Source organism: Dipodomys merriami, unplaced genomic scaffold (assembly GCF_024711535.1).
Source record: "Dipodomys merriami isolate MVZ:Mamm:240054 unplaced genomic scaffold, mDipMer1.0.p SCAF_125, whole genome shotgun sequence".
In the NCBI taxonomy this organism is placed as follows: Eukaryota; Metazoa; Chordata; class Mammalia; order Rodentia; family Heteromyidae; genus Dipodomys; species Dipodomys merriami.
In genome coordinates, this window is record NW_027202549.1 from 1,511,138 (window position 1) to 1,529,278 (window position 18,141).

Sequence of the window (18,141 nt, forward strand, 5' to 3'; positions counted from 1 at the left end):
ATATTGGAGCAGTATCAGCAGTATTTGATGAAAATTAAAGCAAAAGTCAAAATGGCAAACAGATGTGGGAAGTTAACTGAGCAAGCTTAACCGTTAGATTCATACTGTTCACAAAAAGTAATAAAATAAAATCCACTGGGTATGGTGGCTCACACCTGTCATCCTAGCTACTCAGGAGGCCGAGATGTGAGGATCGAGATTCAAAGCCAGCCTGGGCAGGACCGTCCCCATGAGACTCTTATCTCCAATGAACCACAGAAAACTAGAAGTGGAGCTGTGGCTCAAAGTGGTTAGAACGCTAGCTGTGAGCAAAAGAGCTCAAAAAAAAAAATCCAAAATGCCAAATACTGATAGTTTTTCAGAGTGAGTCCTGGGGAGTCAACCTACCAGGAAGCCCGGGATGGGGGTGGGGTGTGTGGGTATGTGGGGAGGCTTGTACACAGCCTGGTCATGCATAAAGAGTCATACAGTTTGGTGACAGGTGCAAGACTACTCTGACGCATGCTCATTTTTCTCTTTTTTAACCCCTAAAATGGTTCAGTAAAAGTTACTTTTGGATTTATTTTTGCAGAGCTGAGGACCAGACTCAAGGGCTTGCATTTGCTCAAGTGCTCTTCCACCGAGCTAGATCCCCAGCCCCTTGGATTTACTCTTGTATTCATTATTTCTACTAGAAATACTTATCACTAGGCTGGAGTACTTGCAAAAGTCAATCACTCATGACAAGGTTCAGTACCACAACTAACAAGTTCATGTGGCACTTGGGATCATGGCACATGCCTGAAATGCAGACACTTGGAAGAGAGAAATAGTGGGGCTGCAGTTCAAAGCCAGCAGGGCAAAGAGTTAAGCAAGATCCTACTCAAAAACAAGCCAGGTGAGATGGCGCATGCCTGTAATCCTGCCCATGTGGCAAACGCAGCCCAAGGCTGCTTGTGCAAACTTGGCCCCAGGTCCTGTTTGAAAAGCAATAAAGCAGAAAGACAAGGGCCGTGGTACAAGTGGTAGAGTGCTTGTCTTAGCAAGTGGGAGGTCCTGAGTTCAAACTCCATATTGAACCAATACTAATAATATTAAAATTTGTAATTCTTAGCAACTTGAATAATACTACATAATAATATTCAACTTGATTATACAGCTGTCTTATATACTACATTTTCCCCCCTTCGGTACATACAGATGAATTCTTGCTGCTGTTTTTTCTTTTCTTCACCATTTCTACATAGTTGCCTATTAAAAAGTTGATCAACTGACACCATACAGAGAATGGCTGGCTACTGGTGGCTCATGCCTGTAAGCCTCCCTACTCAGCAGGCTGAGATCTGAGGATTGTGGTTCAATTCAAGCCCAGGCAGAAAAAAAAGCCCATGAGATGTTTATCTCCATCTACCTCTTGAGCCATACCTCCAGCCTAGCTTTTTGCTAATTAATTTGAGATGGAGTCTTCTGGACTTTTCCACCCAGGCTGGCTTTGAACTGTGATCCTCAACAAATTTCACGCATGAGCCACCACAGCCAAGCTATCTTCCGACAGATTAAAAGGTTAATTAATAATTATCTTTTTCTTTTTTCTGTTTTTTTTTCTGGTTGTGGGCTTTGAACTCAGGGCCTAAGCACTATCCCTGAGCCTCTCTGTGCACAAGGCTAGCACTCTACCACTTGGGCCACAGTGCCAATCCTGGTTTTTGAGTCCTTAATTAGAGATAAGACACTCATGGGTACTTTTCTGCCTGGGCTGGCTTTGAATTGTGATCCATAGATCTCAGCCTCCTGAGTAGCTAGGATTACAGGCAAGAACCTGTACATATGAGATATGTAAATGAAATTTCAAACTCATGAAAATATTATTGTATAAGTGAGATATAGTGGTGGGTAGATAGCAGTTTTTTAAGTTAAAACAGCATGCTTGCCGGGCGCTGGTGGCTCACGCCTGTAATCCTAGCTACTCAGGAGGCTGAGATCTGAGGATCGAGGTTCAAAGCCAGCCCGGGCAGGAGAGACCGTGAGACTCCTATCTCCAATAAACCACCAGAAAACCGGAAGTGGCGCTGTAGCTCAAGTGGTAGAGCGCTCGCCTTGAGCTGAAGAGCTGAGGGACAGCGCCCAGGCCCGGAGTTCAAGCCCCATGACCGACAAAAAAAAAAAAAAAAAAAAAAAAAAAAAAAAAAAAAAAAACAGCATGCTTGCCGGGTGCCGGTGGCTCGTGCCTGTAATCCTAGCTACTCAGGAGGCTGAGATCTGAGGATCACGGTTCAAAGCCAGCTTGGGCAGGAAAGTCCGTGAGACTCTTATCCCCAATAAACCACTAGGAAACCAGAAGTGGCACTGTGGCTCAAGTGGTAGAGCGCTTGCCTTGAGCTGAAGAGCGCAGGGACAGCGCCCAGAGTTCAAGCTCCACGACCGACAAAACAACAACAAACAAAAATACCCAGCATGCTTATCTTTACCTTTTTTTTTTTTTTAGGTCCAGTCGTGGGGCCTGAACTGTGGGCCAGGGTGCTGTCCCTCAGCTCTTCAGCTCAAGGCTAGCGCTCTACCACTTGAGCCACAGCGCCACTTCCGGCTTTTTTCTTTTTGCTTATGGGGTGCTGAGGAATCGAACCCAGGGCCTCAAGCATGCAAGGCAAGCACTCTATCACTGAGCCACCTTTCCAGCCCCATATTTACTCCTTTCTATGGCCAAGAAAGCCACTCTTAGGTAAGGTACTAGTTTCATATTTTAAAAGCACTGAATTAAGATTACACACCAGTACATTATGAAAACATTCATATTGATAAATTAGAAATAATTACTGAATTGTTTCATACCTGCACGTTGCAGCAAGCATATCTCATTGATGCTTATATATTTCTTAAACACATCCATGCAAACCTATAAAAATTATGAGAGTATTAAATCACCTTTTTTTCAGACTTTTTTTTTGTCAGTTGTAGGGCTTGAACTCAGGGCCTGGGTGCTGTCCCTGAGCCTCTTTGCGCTCCAAGATAGCACTATACCACTTGAGCCACAGCACCACTTCCAGTTTCTAAGTGGCTAATTAGACTTAAGAGTCTGACAGAGACTTTTCTACCCGGGCTGGCTTTGAACCATGATTCTCAGATCTCAGCCTCTTGAGTAGCTAGTATCACAGGCATGAGCCACTAGTGCCTGGCCTCTTTCAGACTTTTAAACTGAGTTTAAGGCACTGGGATAAAGCAGTCAATATATAGCTAGATGAGCGATTTGAAATGTGTGTTGAATTCATTATAATTCTTCCTCTAGGTTGTTTAAAAAAAAAAATCACTCTTTTTCTCCCCATAAACCTCCCTCCCCAACCTGACTCAAGAGCCAAGGTGCTCATTGTTCCTTTCTTTTTCCACTCAAGACTAGCACTCTAACAACTGAGCCACACCGGTACTTCTGGTTTTTGGTAGTTGACTGGAGAAAAAAGTCTCATGGACTTTTCTGCCTGGGCTGGCTTCAAACCACAGTCCTTAGATCTCAGCTTCCTCAGTAGCTGGGTTACAGGAGTCAAGACTTGGGTCACTTTTTCTAATATCACCCAAATGCCCATCAAACAGCAATATTTAGTCACAAAATTTATTGTGATAAACTCACCTAAAGAAATACTATTATTACAGGGAGAAAACCAATAAACAATTACATAAAAAAATGTACAGATGGGGGCTGGGAAGGTGGCTCAGTGGTAGAGAGCCTGCCTTGCATGTGTGAGGCCCTGGGTTCGATTCCCCAACACCACATAAGCAAAAAGAAAAAAGCCGGAAGTGGCGCTGTGGCTCAAGTGGTAGAGTGCTAGCCTTGAGCTGAAGAGCTGAGGGACAGCGCCCAGGCCCAGAGTTCAGGCCCCACGACCGGAACCCCTCCCCCCACCCCCCAAAAAAGTACAGGTGTGTTGCTAAAATACTGAGTAAAAGTAAGCAAGCTGAGCATGGTGATTATAGGCAGGCACCTATAGTCTCAGCTACTCGGGAGGCTGAGACCGAGGATAACAACTTGGGTGATGTAGCAAGACACTTTTAATTTAAAATTAAAATTTAAGCCAGGTGCCTGTCATCCTAGCTACTCAGGAAGCTAAGATCTGAGGACTGAGGTCCAAAGCCAGCCTGGACAGGAAAGTCCATGAGACTCTGATCTCCAATGAACCACCAGAAAACTGGAAGTGACGCTGTGGCTCAAGTGGTAGAGTTCTCGCCTTGAGCCGAAAAGCACAGGGACAGCACCCAGGCCCAGAGTCCAAGCCCCAGGACCAAAAATAAATAAGTAAAAGCAAGAATAGAGTCAGGCACCAGTGGCTCATGCCTATAGTCTTAGCTACTCAGGCTAGGATTGGAGATCTGAGGATCATGGTTCAAAGCTAGCTGGAGCAGGAAAGTCCGTAAGACTCTGATCTCCAATTAACTACTAGAAAATTGGAAGTGGAGCTGCAGTTCAAGTGGTAGAGTGCTAGCTTTGACCAAAAGACACTCAGGGGCAGCACCTAGGCCTTAAATTCCAGCCCCACGGCAGGCAAAATAGGGAGGGAAAAGCCAGGCACAAAAGCATACATATTTTACAATTCCATTTATATCAAGTACAAAACTGGGCAAAACTTACCTATGCTATCAGAAGAAAATCACAACGCATGCGTGACCGAGACAGTCAGACAACTTACACTTCACAGGCTCTGTCTGGCTTACCTTTTCATCCTCCTGTTCAGGAACATGAGCGAACTTACACTGTGAGCGTTCACAACCACGCAAGGTGTTAAAATGAAATTTGCAGTATCTGTGGGGCATCATCAGCCCTAGGGGTTTCTGGAACACCTGGACAAGTAGAAAAACTCCCTCTGTTAATTGGAGAACATGGTCAAGTAAGAAAGCATTTGAAACACACACACACATATTTGAAATATATACAGACATATAAATATACAATTAATATATATAATACAGATTATATAATGTTATGAAAGCTTATATGCTCATCCAGTTTCTGCTTCTGACTTGACTTTAAGGAAAATTTAATTTAGCCTTTGTGATTAATGGGAAAAGGCATTACACATTGTGCAGCAAACTTTTCCATAAACTGGTTTATTCTGCCAGCTGTCTTTTCAGCAGCAGAAATTACGCATCCTGTGTTTTCTCTTTTGGATGTTGTTTTCAACTCCTTAGGTTATTTGTGAATATCATTGCTTACTTTTTGCCTCCTACCAATAATCCCCATTTAAAAACCTTTATGGCCAGGCACTGGTGGCTCTCGCCTGTAATCCTAGCTACTCAGGAGGCTGAGATCTGAGGATCACAGTTCAAAGCCAGCCTGGGCAGGAAAGTCCATGAGGCTCTTATCTCCAATAAACCACTAGAAAACCAGAAGTAGCGCTGTGGCTCAAGTGGTAAAGCGCTAGCCTTGAGCTGAAGAGCGCAGAGACAGTGCCCAGGCCCAGAGTTCAAGCCCCACGACTGACAAAAAAACAAAAAAATGTCTGGTAGTCTAAAAAAAAAAAAAAAAAAAAGATAGGAAAGCCAGGCACTGGATCTCAGGCCTGTAATCCTATCTTCTCCCGAGGTGGAGATCTGAGGTTTCAATTTCAAAGCCAGCCTGGGCAGGAAAGTCTCTAAGACTCTTACCTCCAATTAACTATCAGAAAACCGCAAGTGGAGCTGTGGCTCAAGGGATAGTGTCAGCCTTGAGCAGAAAAAGGGATAGTGCCTAGCTAGGTGCTGAGTGCAAGCCCAGTGTCAACAAGCCCCAGTATCAACACACACACAAAATGGAGAAATACACCCAGAGGAACCTAAAGTATGGGCTGTAAATTGACTCTACCATTTGAGCCACCCCCAGCCCTTTTGATTTTTTTTTTTGTCGTTCTTGGAGCTTGAACTCTGGGCCTGGGTGCTGACCCCTCAGCTCTTCAGCTCAAGGCTAGCGCTCTACCTCTTGAGCCACAGCACCACTTCTGGTTTTCTGAGTGGTTTACTGGAGATGAGAGTCTCACAGACTTTCCTGCCTGGGCTGGCTTTGAACCATGATCCTCAGATCTCAGCCTCCTGAGTAGCTAGGATTATAGGTGTGAGCCACCGATGCCCAGCTCATATTTTTTGTGTTTCTGAGACAGGTTCTCCTTAACCTCACCTGGGCTAGCTTCATACTCAGGATCCTCTTGCTTCTGCCTTCTGAGTGCATTGGATTACAGGCACGGACCCCCTAGGCTCAGCTCAGAACTTACCCCCATATTTTTTTCTCTCTTAAATATTTCACAAGCATCAGGACTCTGCAGCTGCGGGACAGGATGTCTTCCTGGAAATCTGAAATCTAGAAGAAGTGATTTAGAATGGCATTACATAGCAGTGTGTTCCTACTTACTTCCTTTCTAACAATCTGTTTTAAAGTTTCCCGTTGGAATATTCATATTCAGCTTACAGACTGTATTACCATGTGTGTTACTATGAAACACATAACGATTTACATCTTGGACACCTGGAATTTAAGCTCTGAGCTTAAATTTTTTAAGTTCACTCTAGGCTGCAGAAAACCTTCCAAAAAGTCTTACATAGTTGCTCTGAGCAATGCATTCAAATAAATCATCTCTAAGTTAGTCAAATACTGTAAATGATTTTTTATTTTTGTGGTTCCAGTGCTGGGGCTTGAACTCTGTACCTGGGCACTGTCCCTGATCTTTTGTGCTCAAGGCTAGTGCTCTAAACTTGTTACCACTCTACTTTTGGCTTTAAGTACCAAAATAAATGTCTCACAGACTTCCTGCCCAGACTGGCTTTGAACTGTGATCCTTACATCTCAGCCTCCTGAGTGGCTGGGGTTACAGGTGTGAATCACTGGTACCTGGTTTGTACACAAGCTTTCTTTTTTCTTTTTTGTTAGTCATGAGGCTTGAACTCTGGGCCTGGACGCTGTCCCTCAGCTCTTCAGCTCAAGGAGAGCACTCTACCACTTGAGCTACAGAGCCACTTCCGGTTTTCTAGTGGTTTACTGGAGATAGGAGTCTCACGGTCTTTCCTGCCTGGGCTAGCTTTGAACTGCGATCCTCAGATCTCAGCCTCCTGAGTAGCTAGGATTACAGGTGTGAGCCACCGTCGCCTGGCTATACACAAGCTTTCTAAAGAAGGAATACTAACAAATCCAGGTGCTACAGGCTCAACTGGTGCCCCTGAAAAATACCCATACTGACCCTATTGTGACTGTATAAACAGGGCCTCTGGAAGTAAGTCTAAAAGTAGTTCTAAGGGTAGGGGCTCTTAAAGAACAGACACCTACCTAGAAAGCACAAAGCCCTGAGTTCACATCTCAATATTACCAAATACACACACTCATACATAAATACACACACAGACACACAGATATACAAAAAACTGGCCCAGTGCTGGTGGCTCACACCTATCATTTAACCACTCAGGAGGCTGAGAACAGGAGGATTACAGTTCAAGGCCAGCCTGTGCAGGAGTTTACAGGACTTCTTTTCAACCCCTTTCTAGGCATGTGCTTGTCAAGTCTAAAAACACAAAACAAAAAACATCAATCTAACCCACTCTGTGCATACACAAAGTAAAGGGTACGTGAACACAGTAAAAGGATAGTTTCTGTGAACCATACACGCTAAGCCAGCCAGAGCCTGGACTTCCAGCCTCCAGGGACAGGAGAAAAACAACTTTTCTTATTTAAGGTCTCCAGCCTGTGGTGTTTGCTATCTAGCAACCTGAACTGATTAATGTAGACTAATTCAGTCAATCCATTTGAATCACTTCTCCTTAAATGTGACTTCGTTTTGAAAAAAGAAAACAACCAAGAACTAGGATATTCAAAATATTGTTTTCTAAAGATAACATGAAAAAATACGTGTTATTTTTTTTATCCAGATATTATCTGCAACAGGCTAATGTGCTATTTCGTAGTCACTGGCCTCATGAGAACTGAAAGGCTTTAGTGGTCTTGAAGCCAAGGGTCCCAACAGCCAGCAGTGAATCACAGAAGAAGCCAGGCACCAGGGGCTCATGCCTGTAATCCCAGCTACTCAGGAGGCTAAGATCTGAGGATCAAGGCTCAAAGCCAGCCTGGGCAGCAAAGTCTACGAGACTCCTCTCTCCAATGGACCACTAGAAAATAGAAAGTGGCACTGTGGCTCAAAGTGACAGAGTGCTAGCCTTGAGCAAAAAGAGCTCAGGGACATCGCCCAGGCCCTGAGTTCAACCCATGACTAACAAAGAAAAAAAGGTAGGTGGATGGTATATGAAATGATTACAATTAAAACATAAATTAATGCTAAAGCATTAGGATTATATATATTAAAAAACTTCTCAACACAATTTTTTTTTGTTAGTCCTGGGGCTTGAACTCAGGGCCTGGCCACTGTTCCTGAGCTTTTTTTGTTCAAGGCTAGTGCTCTACCACTTGAGCCACAGTGCCACCTCCAAGTTTTTCTGTTTCTGTGGTACTGAGGAATCAAACTCAGGGCTTCATGCATGCTAGCAAGCACTCTACCACTAAACTACATTCCCAGACCCTCAACACATCTTTTTTTTTTGTTATTGTTGTGTTTATTTGCCAGTCGCTGGGGCTTGCACTCAGGGCCTGAGCATTGTCCTTGGGGCTCTCTGTGTTTAAGACAAGCGCTCTACCACTTGAGACACAGTGCCACTTCCAGCTTTTTCTGTTTATGTGGTGCTGAGGAATCAAACCCAGGTCCTCATGCATGCAAGGCAAACACTCTACCACTAAGCCACATTCCTAGCCCTCAACACAAATCTTAAACTCATAGATATACCCAATTAAAACAGAACTATTTTAGGTATTTCCTGTAATATCACTGTCACATAGTTATTCCAGAAACTATACCTTTAATAGTACTAAGGTACACAAATCTTCTAGTTTTATATATACATATATATATATATATATATATATATATATATATATTCCATACTGATTTTTTTGTCTTTATTATGTTTCCAATACTGAGGCTTGAACTCAGGGCCTGGGCACGGTCTTGTAGCTTTTACTGCTCAAGACTAATGCTCTTAGCACTTAAGCCACACCTCTATTTATAGCTTTTTTTTTTTTTTTTTTTTTTTTTTTTGGGTCCGGTCGTGGGGCCTGAACTCTGGACCTGGGCACTGTCCCTCAGCTCTTCAGCTCAAGGCTAGCGCTCTACCACCTGAGCCACAGCGCCACTTCCGGCTTTTTGCTTATGTGGTGCTGAGGAATCGAACCCAGGGCCTCATGCATGCAAGTCAAGCACTCTACCACTGAGCCACCTTCCCAGCCCCTATTTATAGCTTTTTGCTAGAGATAAAAGTCTCTGGCTGGTTTCAAACTGTGATCCTCAAAGCTCAGCTTCCTGAGGAGCTAGGATGACAGGTGAGAGCCACTGGTGCCCAACTTACTTTATTATTTATTATTTTTCTGAAAACATCTCCTGTACAGTTTCTATAATAGTAAAAGCCAACAGCGTTTCCTAAGAAGGCAAGCATTAGTGGGGCACTGGTGGCTCACACCACCAATTCCGGCTGATACTCAGGAGGCTGAGATCTGAGGATCACAGTTTAAAGTCAGCCTGGGAAGGAAAATCCATGAGACTTTTATCTCCAATGAACCACCAGAAAACCGAAAGTGGTGCTGTGGCTGAAAGTGGTAGAGCATTAGCCTTGAGCAAAAAGAGCTCAGGGAATGCTCAGGCCCTGAGTTCAAGCCCCACCACCGAGAAAAGGGGGGGGGGGGGAGAAAAAAAGATAAGCATTACCATTCATCCAGAGCTTTGGAACTTTATCCTCCTTATGCCCACTGTGAGTCAGAGGCCTGGGGCCCAGGAGTGCTAATTGACCTTCAGCCATCACCATCTCTGCATTTCTAGAATCTTTGCTTTATGACCAGAAAACACCAACAACAAAAACCAAAAAAAAAAAAATAAATAAAGAGTTTAAATGTTTGAGAATATTATTCTGAAGTATTTTAAAAATAAAAACAAATAGTTTACCTTTAAAGATACTGAAGTCTCTGGCTGCTGGTGGCTCCCGCCTGTCATCCTAGCTACTCAGGAGGCTGAGATCTGAGGATCGAGGTTTGAAGCCAGCACCGGCAGAAAAAGTCCCCATGAGACTTTTCATCTCCAATTAATTGCTCAAAAACCAGAAGTGGGGCTGTGGCTCAAAGTAGTAGAGTGCTAGCCTTGAGCAAAAAAAGAGCTCCAGGACAGAGCCCAGGTCTCCAGTTCAAGCCTCACGACCAACAAAATAAATAAATAAAAAAATAAAAATAAAGCCGGGTGCTGGTGGCTCATGTCTCTAATCCTAGCTACTCAGGAGGCTCTGATCTGAGGATCATTATTCAAAGCCAGCCTGAGCAGGAAAGTCTGTAAGACTCTTAGCTCCAACAAACCACCAGAAACTGAAAGTGGCGTTGTGGCTCAAGTGGTAGAGCGCTCACCTTGAGCTGAAGAGCTCCAGGCCCAGAGTTCAAGCTCTATGAGCGACGACAAAAATAAAATAAAAATAAAAATAAATACTTGTCATATTTGACACATCTAATACTTGGTAGATGCCATCTGGCATAGTATACCATATACTTTATGATACTGCCCTATTTTTTTTTTTTTTTGGGTCCGGTCGTGGGGCCTGATCTCTGGGCCTGGGCACTGTCCCTCAGCTCTTCAGCTCAAGGCTAGCACTCTACCACTTGAGCCACAGCGCCACTTCCGATTTTTCCTGCTTATGTGGTGCTGAGGAATCGAACCCAGGGCCTCAGGCATGCAAGGCAAGCGCTCTATCACTGAGCCACCTTCCCAGCCCCTACTGCCCTATTTTTAACAGAACATTCCTGTCTTTTGAATAGAAGACCAACGTTTATGAGGTAGTTGGTTGGGGTAGAGACAAGAATGGGGAGACAGGGTTAAAATGACAGCAATCATAGCAGTAGGGAGGCAGGGTTAAGTTGCAGGACAGTGTAGGCCACAGGGCAAGACCTTGTCTTAAAAAAAAAAAAACCCAGAAACAAAATACTAGAGCAAAAAATGTAAGTGGAGTCTTGCTATGTTGTCCAGCTTGGCCTTGAATTCCAAGCTCCCTTCCTCAACTTCCTGAGTAGCTGAGAGTACGGGTGAAAACCACTCACCATGCCCAAGTTCAAAATGTTTGTGATTATCCAGACAAAAGGTTCCACGAGGGACCAGAAAAGGCTATTCGAATTATTCTACGGATGGCGAAATTCCCGAAATCATTCTTAAGTTTTATTTACTTTTAATTTTGGTGCCAGTACTGAGACTTGAACTCAGAGCCTAGGTGCTGTCTGTTAGCTTTTTTGCTCAAGACTGGTGCTCTACCACTTGAGCCAGACCTTCACTTCTGGTTTGTTGCTGGATAATGGGAAGTAAGAATGCCTTGGACATTTCTGCTTGGGCTGGCTTTGAACCTTGATCATCAGAACTATTTCCAGAATAGCTGGTTTATTTTTGTCAGTCATGGGGCTTGAACTCTGGGCCTGGGCACTGTCCCTGAGCTCTTTTTGTTCAAGGCTAGTGGTCTACCACTTTGAGCCACAGCACTACTTGGAGCTAAGAGTCTCATGAACTTTCCTGCCCCAACTGGCTTCAAACTATGATCCACAGATCTCAGCCTCCTAAGTAGATCGGATTACAGGCATGAGACACCAGGGTCCAGCTTCTTTTAAGTTGTGAATTGCAGGCTCTTCTTACTCTTTCCTATTCCATCCTGCGTGGCAGGTGAATTACCCTATTTAGTATCCATTTGGCATAAAGTTGGCCACTCAGCAGCCACTTCTGGTATTAGATCATCTGTCCTGGTTTTATTCAAGCATCTATTACAAAACGGCCTGACTGGCATCACAATGTTTACAAATCTCGCTTCCTTTACATCACCCCAAGCAGTGTGAGAACAATCCAGTTACTCCTCATTCACATACCTTTTCCTGCAGTATCCTGTTGTGTTCTATTATTACTTCTTGGCTATTCATCTCTTACTATGCCTAAGTTAATTATGAATGAGATCTTACTGTAGATATGCATGCATAGGAGGAAGTATACTATAGAGAGAGGTTGGTACTATGTGTAATCTCAGACATCCACTGCAGGTTTTAGAATGTTGTGTCCTGTGGATAAAAAGGGACTACTGTATAAATGAAGTCTCAAGATGACTTTCTAGGATAACCCTACACATTCTATGGCGAGCTTTCTCTGAAGAATCGCACTGAAAATATAGTTGCTAGGTGTTGGTGGCTCATGCCTGTCAGCTACTCAGGAAGCTGAGATCTGAGGATCATGATTCTAAGCCAGCCCAGGCAGGAAAGTCTGTGAGACTCACCTCCAATAAACAAGCCTTATAAGTGACTATTTTAAAGTGGTATGTTTAGAAATGTTACAGACCTTTTGAAAACTTCATAATCATTTTCTTTTTCTTCTTTAGTAGTTGCTTTCTCTGAAACTCTACACTGTGAGGAGAGTACAGTTAAGTAAGTAGAAGTGAATGTCTCTGTATCACTCTTTAAACTATGAGGTCAACCTGATTTATTAGAATGTTGCCAGATTATGGCCAACTCTAAAAATAACTCTAATCTATATAAATTTAAATAATGACTAATGACTTAAAATAATTTCATGGCTGAAGACAAAAAGCAATGTAAACTAACACACACCCCAGCTTTGATATATTTTACATGAGTTATTTATTATAAGCAATTAAACTTATTTCTTTTTATTCAGAAAAGGAATCGAGTCATTTTTACTTATTTATTTTTTTGGTTGGTCATGGGGCTTGAACTCTGGGCCTGGGCACTGTTCCTCAGCACTTCAGCTCAAGGCAAGCACTATACCACTTGAGCCACAATGCCATTTCCAGTTTCCTGGTGGTTAATTGGAGATAAGAATCTCATGGACTTTCCTGCCCAGTATGGCTTTGAACCAGGATCCTCAGATCTCAGCCTCCTGAGTAGCTAGGATTACAGGCATGAGCCATGGGCGCCAGGTATTTTTATTTTTTTTTTGGTGGGTCATGGGGCTTGAACTCTGGGCCTGAGTGCTGTCCCTCAACTCTTCAGCTCAAGGCTAGGGCTCTACCACTTGAGTACAGCGCCACTTCCTATTTTTATTTTTAGAGTGGCATGAACACAATAAAATTAACTCTTATTAGGCAACATGTTTTTAAGCATAGTTATATAAAATATTTATAGAAATATGAAATAAAAAATATAAAATGAAAACTAAAAGTCATCTGCAAAATCAGCAAGCGAGACAAAAGTTTAAAAACCTCATCAACTCATGAGTCTGGGGAGAAAATGGCATCTCACCAATGTAGTTGGAAGTATAACTGAAATCAATCTCTATAAAGGGCAATTTGACAATTCTAGGAATTAATCCAAAGATTTTTGCACATATGCAAAATGCCTTATGCTCAGGGACATATGTAATACAGCAATATTTAAATAGCAAAAAAAAGTTACAACAAACCAAATGTCCATCTATAGTGGAACTTACTAAACAAAGTTTATATTATCATAGCTATTTATGCAACTATACAAACATGACATCATTATAGACAATGAAAAGAAAAAAATTCATCATATAGTAGGTTAAAAAAAATGGTTTGCGTTGGGTGCTGGTGGCTCACGCCTGTCATCCTAGCTACATAGGAGGCTGAGATCTGAGGATCGCAGTTCAAAGCCAGCCCAGGCAGGAAACTCTGTTAGACTCTTATCTCCCATAAACCACTCAGAAAATCGGAAGTGGGGCTGTGGGTCAAGTGGTAGAGCGCTTGCCTTGAGCTGAAGAGCTGAGGGACAGTGCCCAGGCCCAGAGTTCAAACCCCATGACCTACCAAAAAAAAAAAAAAAAGAGAGAGAGAGAGAGAGAGAGAGATGCAAACATTTTGAACTGGGTGGAGATAAAAAGAGAAAGGAGCAAGTGAACCAGTTCTAAGCTCCAACTTTTGTTATGAAGACAGTATAATCATGATGTCTACATTCCAACTTTTTTTTTATGAAGACAATAAAATGAGGTCAAATTCAAAATAAAACAAAAAAAACCCCGTGGAACTGCAGGCAAGATCAAATAATATTCAATATTTCATGTTTCATGAGGCAGAGAAAAATGCCTAACATTTTCCTTAGGAAGACTTACAGAGTAATTAGCATGAATTTCAGGATGCCGAGTGGCTGAAGATATAATCACAGGGTACATCCTGTTTCTCCCAGATTAGGGAAACTCTGGGTTTATGCAAAATGTCAAGAGACATATCCCCTGGCCAGAGCAATATGATTGTTTTATTCAATAATAAGTAGGTATGTTTGCCACCTGACAGCAGTGTGTAGCTGAATTCCTGTAACTATTTAAGACTTAAGAAATAAAAGAGTGCAGAAGATCTCCTAGTACCTTTTCATCCATGTCTGACCCTTTCATTTGTTCACTGAGGTCTCCCAATTTGTCATTCTCAACAGCCTCGCGAGTTACTTCAATGGAAACATCTGCACCTTTGGCATCACATTTTATCTCATTTGCTGAAAAGACATAATATTCAACTAGAGCATCTTTACGCAAAGTAAGCAAGTTATTCAGAGACTCTTCTAAAAGGTGACTTTGCAGGCTCTGCCAAGCCTTACTACGAAAATAATGCTGCTACGTGGTATGAAAAGAATTGATAGCCAGGTGCCAGTGGCTCACGTCTGACATCCTAGCTACTCAGGAGAGCTTAGATATGAGGATCACAGTTCAAAGCCAGCCCAGGCAGGAATGTCTGTGAGACTCTTGCCTTCAATTAACTACCCCCCCCCCAAAAAAAGCCCGAAGTGGAGATGTGGCTCAAGTGGTAGAGTGCTAGCCTTGAGTACAAAAGCTAGAGACAGTGCCCAGGCCCTGAGTTTAAGTTCTAAGACTGGAACACACACACACACGCACGCACGCACGCGCGCACACACACACACACACACACACACACACACACACTCTCTCTCTCTCTCTCTCTCTCTCTCTCGATAGTAGATATTTAAGAATCTTATGTGTAGTTTATATATATAAAGTCAGTTGGGGGTCTTGAACTCAGGGCCTGGGCACTGTCCCAGAGCCCTTTGGGCTCAAGGCTAGCACTCTACCACTTTGAGCCTGGCTCCATTTTCAGTTTTCTGGTGGCTCACTGGAGATAAGATTCTCACAGCCTTTCCTGCAAAGGCTGGATTTGAACTGTGATCTTCAGATCTCAGCCTCCTGAGTAGCTAGGATTACAGGTGTGAGCCACTAGTGCCTGGCATTAAAAATATTTTTAAAGCTTGAAAGTTAAAGCAAAACTAATGTTCACATTGTTAAAATTCTATAAAGATTTACATATTTTATGCTTATGATTTGTTGTTTATTATAATTTTTTAATGCCAGCCTTGGGGTTTGAATTCTGGATCTGGATGCTGTCTCTGAGCTTTTTTGCTCAAGGCTAACTCTGAAGCCAGAACTCCACTTTTAGCTTTTTTGGGTACTTAATTGATGATAAGAATCTCACAGACTTTCCTGCCCAAGATGGCTGTGAATCATGATCCTCAGATTTCAGCCTCTTGAGTAGCTAGGATTACAGGCACACGCCACCAATGTCTGGCTATTATATATTTTTCATGACTCAGAATTGAAAATGTGATAAATTTGAAACACATTGCAATTTCAAGATTGTAAAAATTGCTGAGGTCATTTACCTATCTTCTTTAGATTAAAGCATACAAAGTTATATATTAAACAAATGGAAAAAGCTCTCAAAAATCAAATCTGTGAAAATGGACAAAAATAGACAAACAGCAAATGTGGAATAGAGTAAACTGTCGATGTGCACATGGACTTTATTTATTTATTTATTTTTTGGTCCGGTCATGGGGCCTGAACTCTGGGCCTGGGCGCTGTCCCTTAGCTCTTCAGCTCAAGGCTAGTGCTCTACCACTTGAGCCACAGCGCCACTACCGGATTTTTTCTTTTTGCTTATGTGGTGCTGAGGAATCGAACCCAGGGCCTCAGCATGCAAGGCAAGCGTTCTACCACTGAGCCACCTTCCCAGCCCCTGCACATGAACTTTAAAAGAAAAGCTTCATCTTTATTAGGCTAGAATGGGAATATATAGATATTTCATTACTGCTAGTTCTGAAAATATCCAGTTTTACCTTTAGACAAAGCAACACAGGTCTCTGACTTCGTCAATCCAGGGTCCAATACAGGAAGCTCTCTATCAGGAAGCAAACACAGCTCAAACATTGTAACAGTCTCTGAAAACAATCTACTTCTCTTTAAATCCTGTTCAACACTAGCTTTGTGTGTGTGCTGGTCCTGGGGCTTGACCTCTGGGCCTGGGCACTATCTCTCAGATCTTCAGCTCAAGGTGAGCACTCTACCACTTGAGCCACAGCTCCACTTCTGGTTTTCTGGTGGTTCACTGGAGATGAGAGTCTCACGAACTTTCCTGCCTGGGCTGGCTTTGAACTGTGATCCTTAGATCTCAGCCTCCTGAGTAGCTAGGATGACAGCTGTGAGCCACCGGTGCCTGGCTTAAAAACAAACAAACAACAACAACAAATAACTCTGGGCCTAGTGCTGTCCCTGAGCTTCTTTTGCTCAAGGCTAGCACTCTACCACTTGAGCCGTAGCACCACTTCTGGCTTTTTCTGTGATTCATTGGAGGTAAGAGTCTTATGAGCTTTCCTACCTGGGCCGGCCTCCAATCACAATCCTCAGATCTCAGCCTCCTGAGTAGCTAGAATGACAGGCGTAAGCCACCAGTGCCTGGCTTCCAACACTAGCTTTTGTAGTTAATGACATCCTCATTTCCTCCAGGACGGTGTTAATATTCTGGGACCCAGTGTCTAGCTCCTCTGTAGATCTCACACTTGGTTTTCAACCTGGTCACTGGGGTCAGGGAGTCCTGCCATTCCAAATAAGTTCCTTTGAAAGGATGTCACATGACGTACCAAGCATTTCAACACGTTGTAAAGCATTACACCAACAAGAGTGTTCCAACTTCTGCTTTCAGATGTGTGTGTGTGCCTCACTGGCAAAGTCAAAGGAAGGCAGACTGGAACAGTTTGTGTTTACTTTTTTGTTGGTTTGCTGGTTATTGTGCGGTCTCATAAGACAGACTATAATCTGAAAGTTAAGGTAGCTGGGCGCCAGTGGCTCATGCCTTAAACCCTAGCTACTCAGGAGGCTGAGCTGTGAGAATAGTGGTTCAAAGCCAGCCAGGGCAGAAAAGTCCCCATGAGACTCTTATCTCCAACGAACCACTCAAAAACCAGAAGTGGCACTGTGGCTCAAGTGGTAGAGTGTTAGCCTGGAGCACAAAAAGGCTCAGGGACAGCACCCAGGCCCTGAGTTCAAGCCCCAAACCACACACACACAAAAAGCTAAGGTAACAGAAATCAGTTAGACCAACCTGTATTCATATACTCTTCTATTACTTACTCTGTCAACTGGGACAAATAGGACTTCTTTGTTTAGTCATAACTATAAAATGAGAAAAACACCTACTCATAGGTTGAGGACTAAGCGTTTTTATATCCAACAGGCTCAACAAATGAAAACCACATATGTGGGAGAAACTCAAATTCAAATGATTACCAACCATTCCATTTTTGCAAACTTAGCAATTTTAGCTACACAGGAATCTGAGATCTAAGGACTGTGGTTCAAAGCCAGCCTGGGAAAGAAAGTCTGTGAGACTCTTATTTCCAATCAACTAGCATAAAGCTGGAAGTGGAGCTATGGTTCAAGTGGTAGAGCGCCAACCCCGAGTTCAAATGCTAAATAAAGCACAGCACTCAGGTCCTGAGTTCAAGTCCCAGTATTAGCACGTGTGTGTGTGTGTGCGTGCAGACACACACAAATGTAGTATGTGTTCTCTGTATTCCAAAGGAGACTTTTTGTGTGTGCGTGCAACTCCTGAGGCTTGAACTTAGGAACACTGGGATGCTGTCTCTGACCATTTTTTTTTGCTCAAGGCTAATGCTCTACCACTTGAGCCACACCTCTATGTGTGACTCTTTGGTGGTTAACTAGAGTTAAGAATCTCATGGACTTCCTGCCCTTGATGGCTTCAAACTACAATACTCAGCTCTCAGCCTCCTGAGTAGACAGAAACCTTAAAAAAAAAAACTCCTTCAATAATGTCTTTTCTTTTTGGGGGGGAAAT

At 43.0% G+C, this 18,141-nt stretch overlaps 1 protein-coding gene across 3 annotated transcripts in view; it reads right to left on the bottom strand.

Annotated features, from left to right (window-relative positions):
- The window catches only part of Topaz1 (testis and ovary specific TOPAZ 1), a 43,218-nt gene that overhangs the window by 19,455 nt on the left and 5,622 nt on the right, over positions 1-18,141 (bottom strand). Inside the window, exons 2-8 of one of the 3 annotated variants that reach the window (XM_070017607.1) lie at positions 16,124-16,185; positions 14,367-14,491; positions 12,366-12,430; positions 9,732-9,850; positions 6,207-6,292; positions 4,678-4,803; positions 2,809-2,872 (exon numbers count right to left, since the gene is read on the bottom strand). In XM_070017607.1, the coding sequence (XP_069873708.1) occupies positions 2,809-2,872; positions 4,678-4,803; positions 6,207-6,292; positions 9,732-9,850; positions 12,366-12,430; positions 14,367-14,491; positions 16,124-16,185 (647 nt within the window). Of the gene's footprint in view, positions 1-2,808; positions 2,873-4,677; positions 4,804-6,206; positions 6,293-9,731; positions 9,851-12,365; positions 12,431-14,366; positions 14,492-16,123; positions 16,186-18,141 lie in introns of those variants that run through there. The other 2 variants (XM_070017609.1, XM_070017608.1) reach the window with 2 other exon arrangements.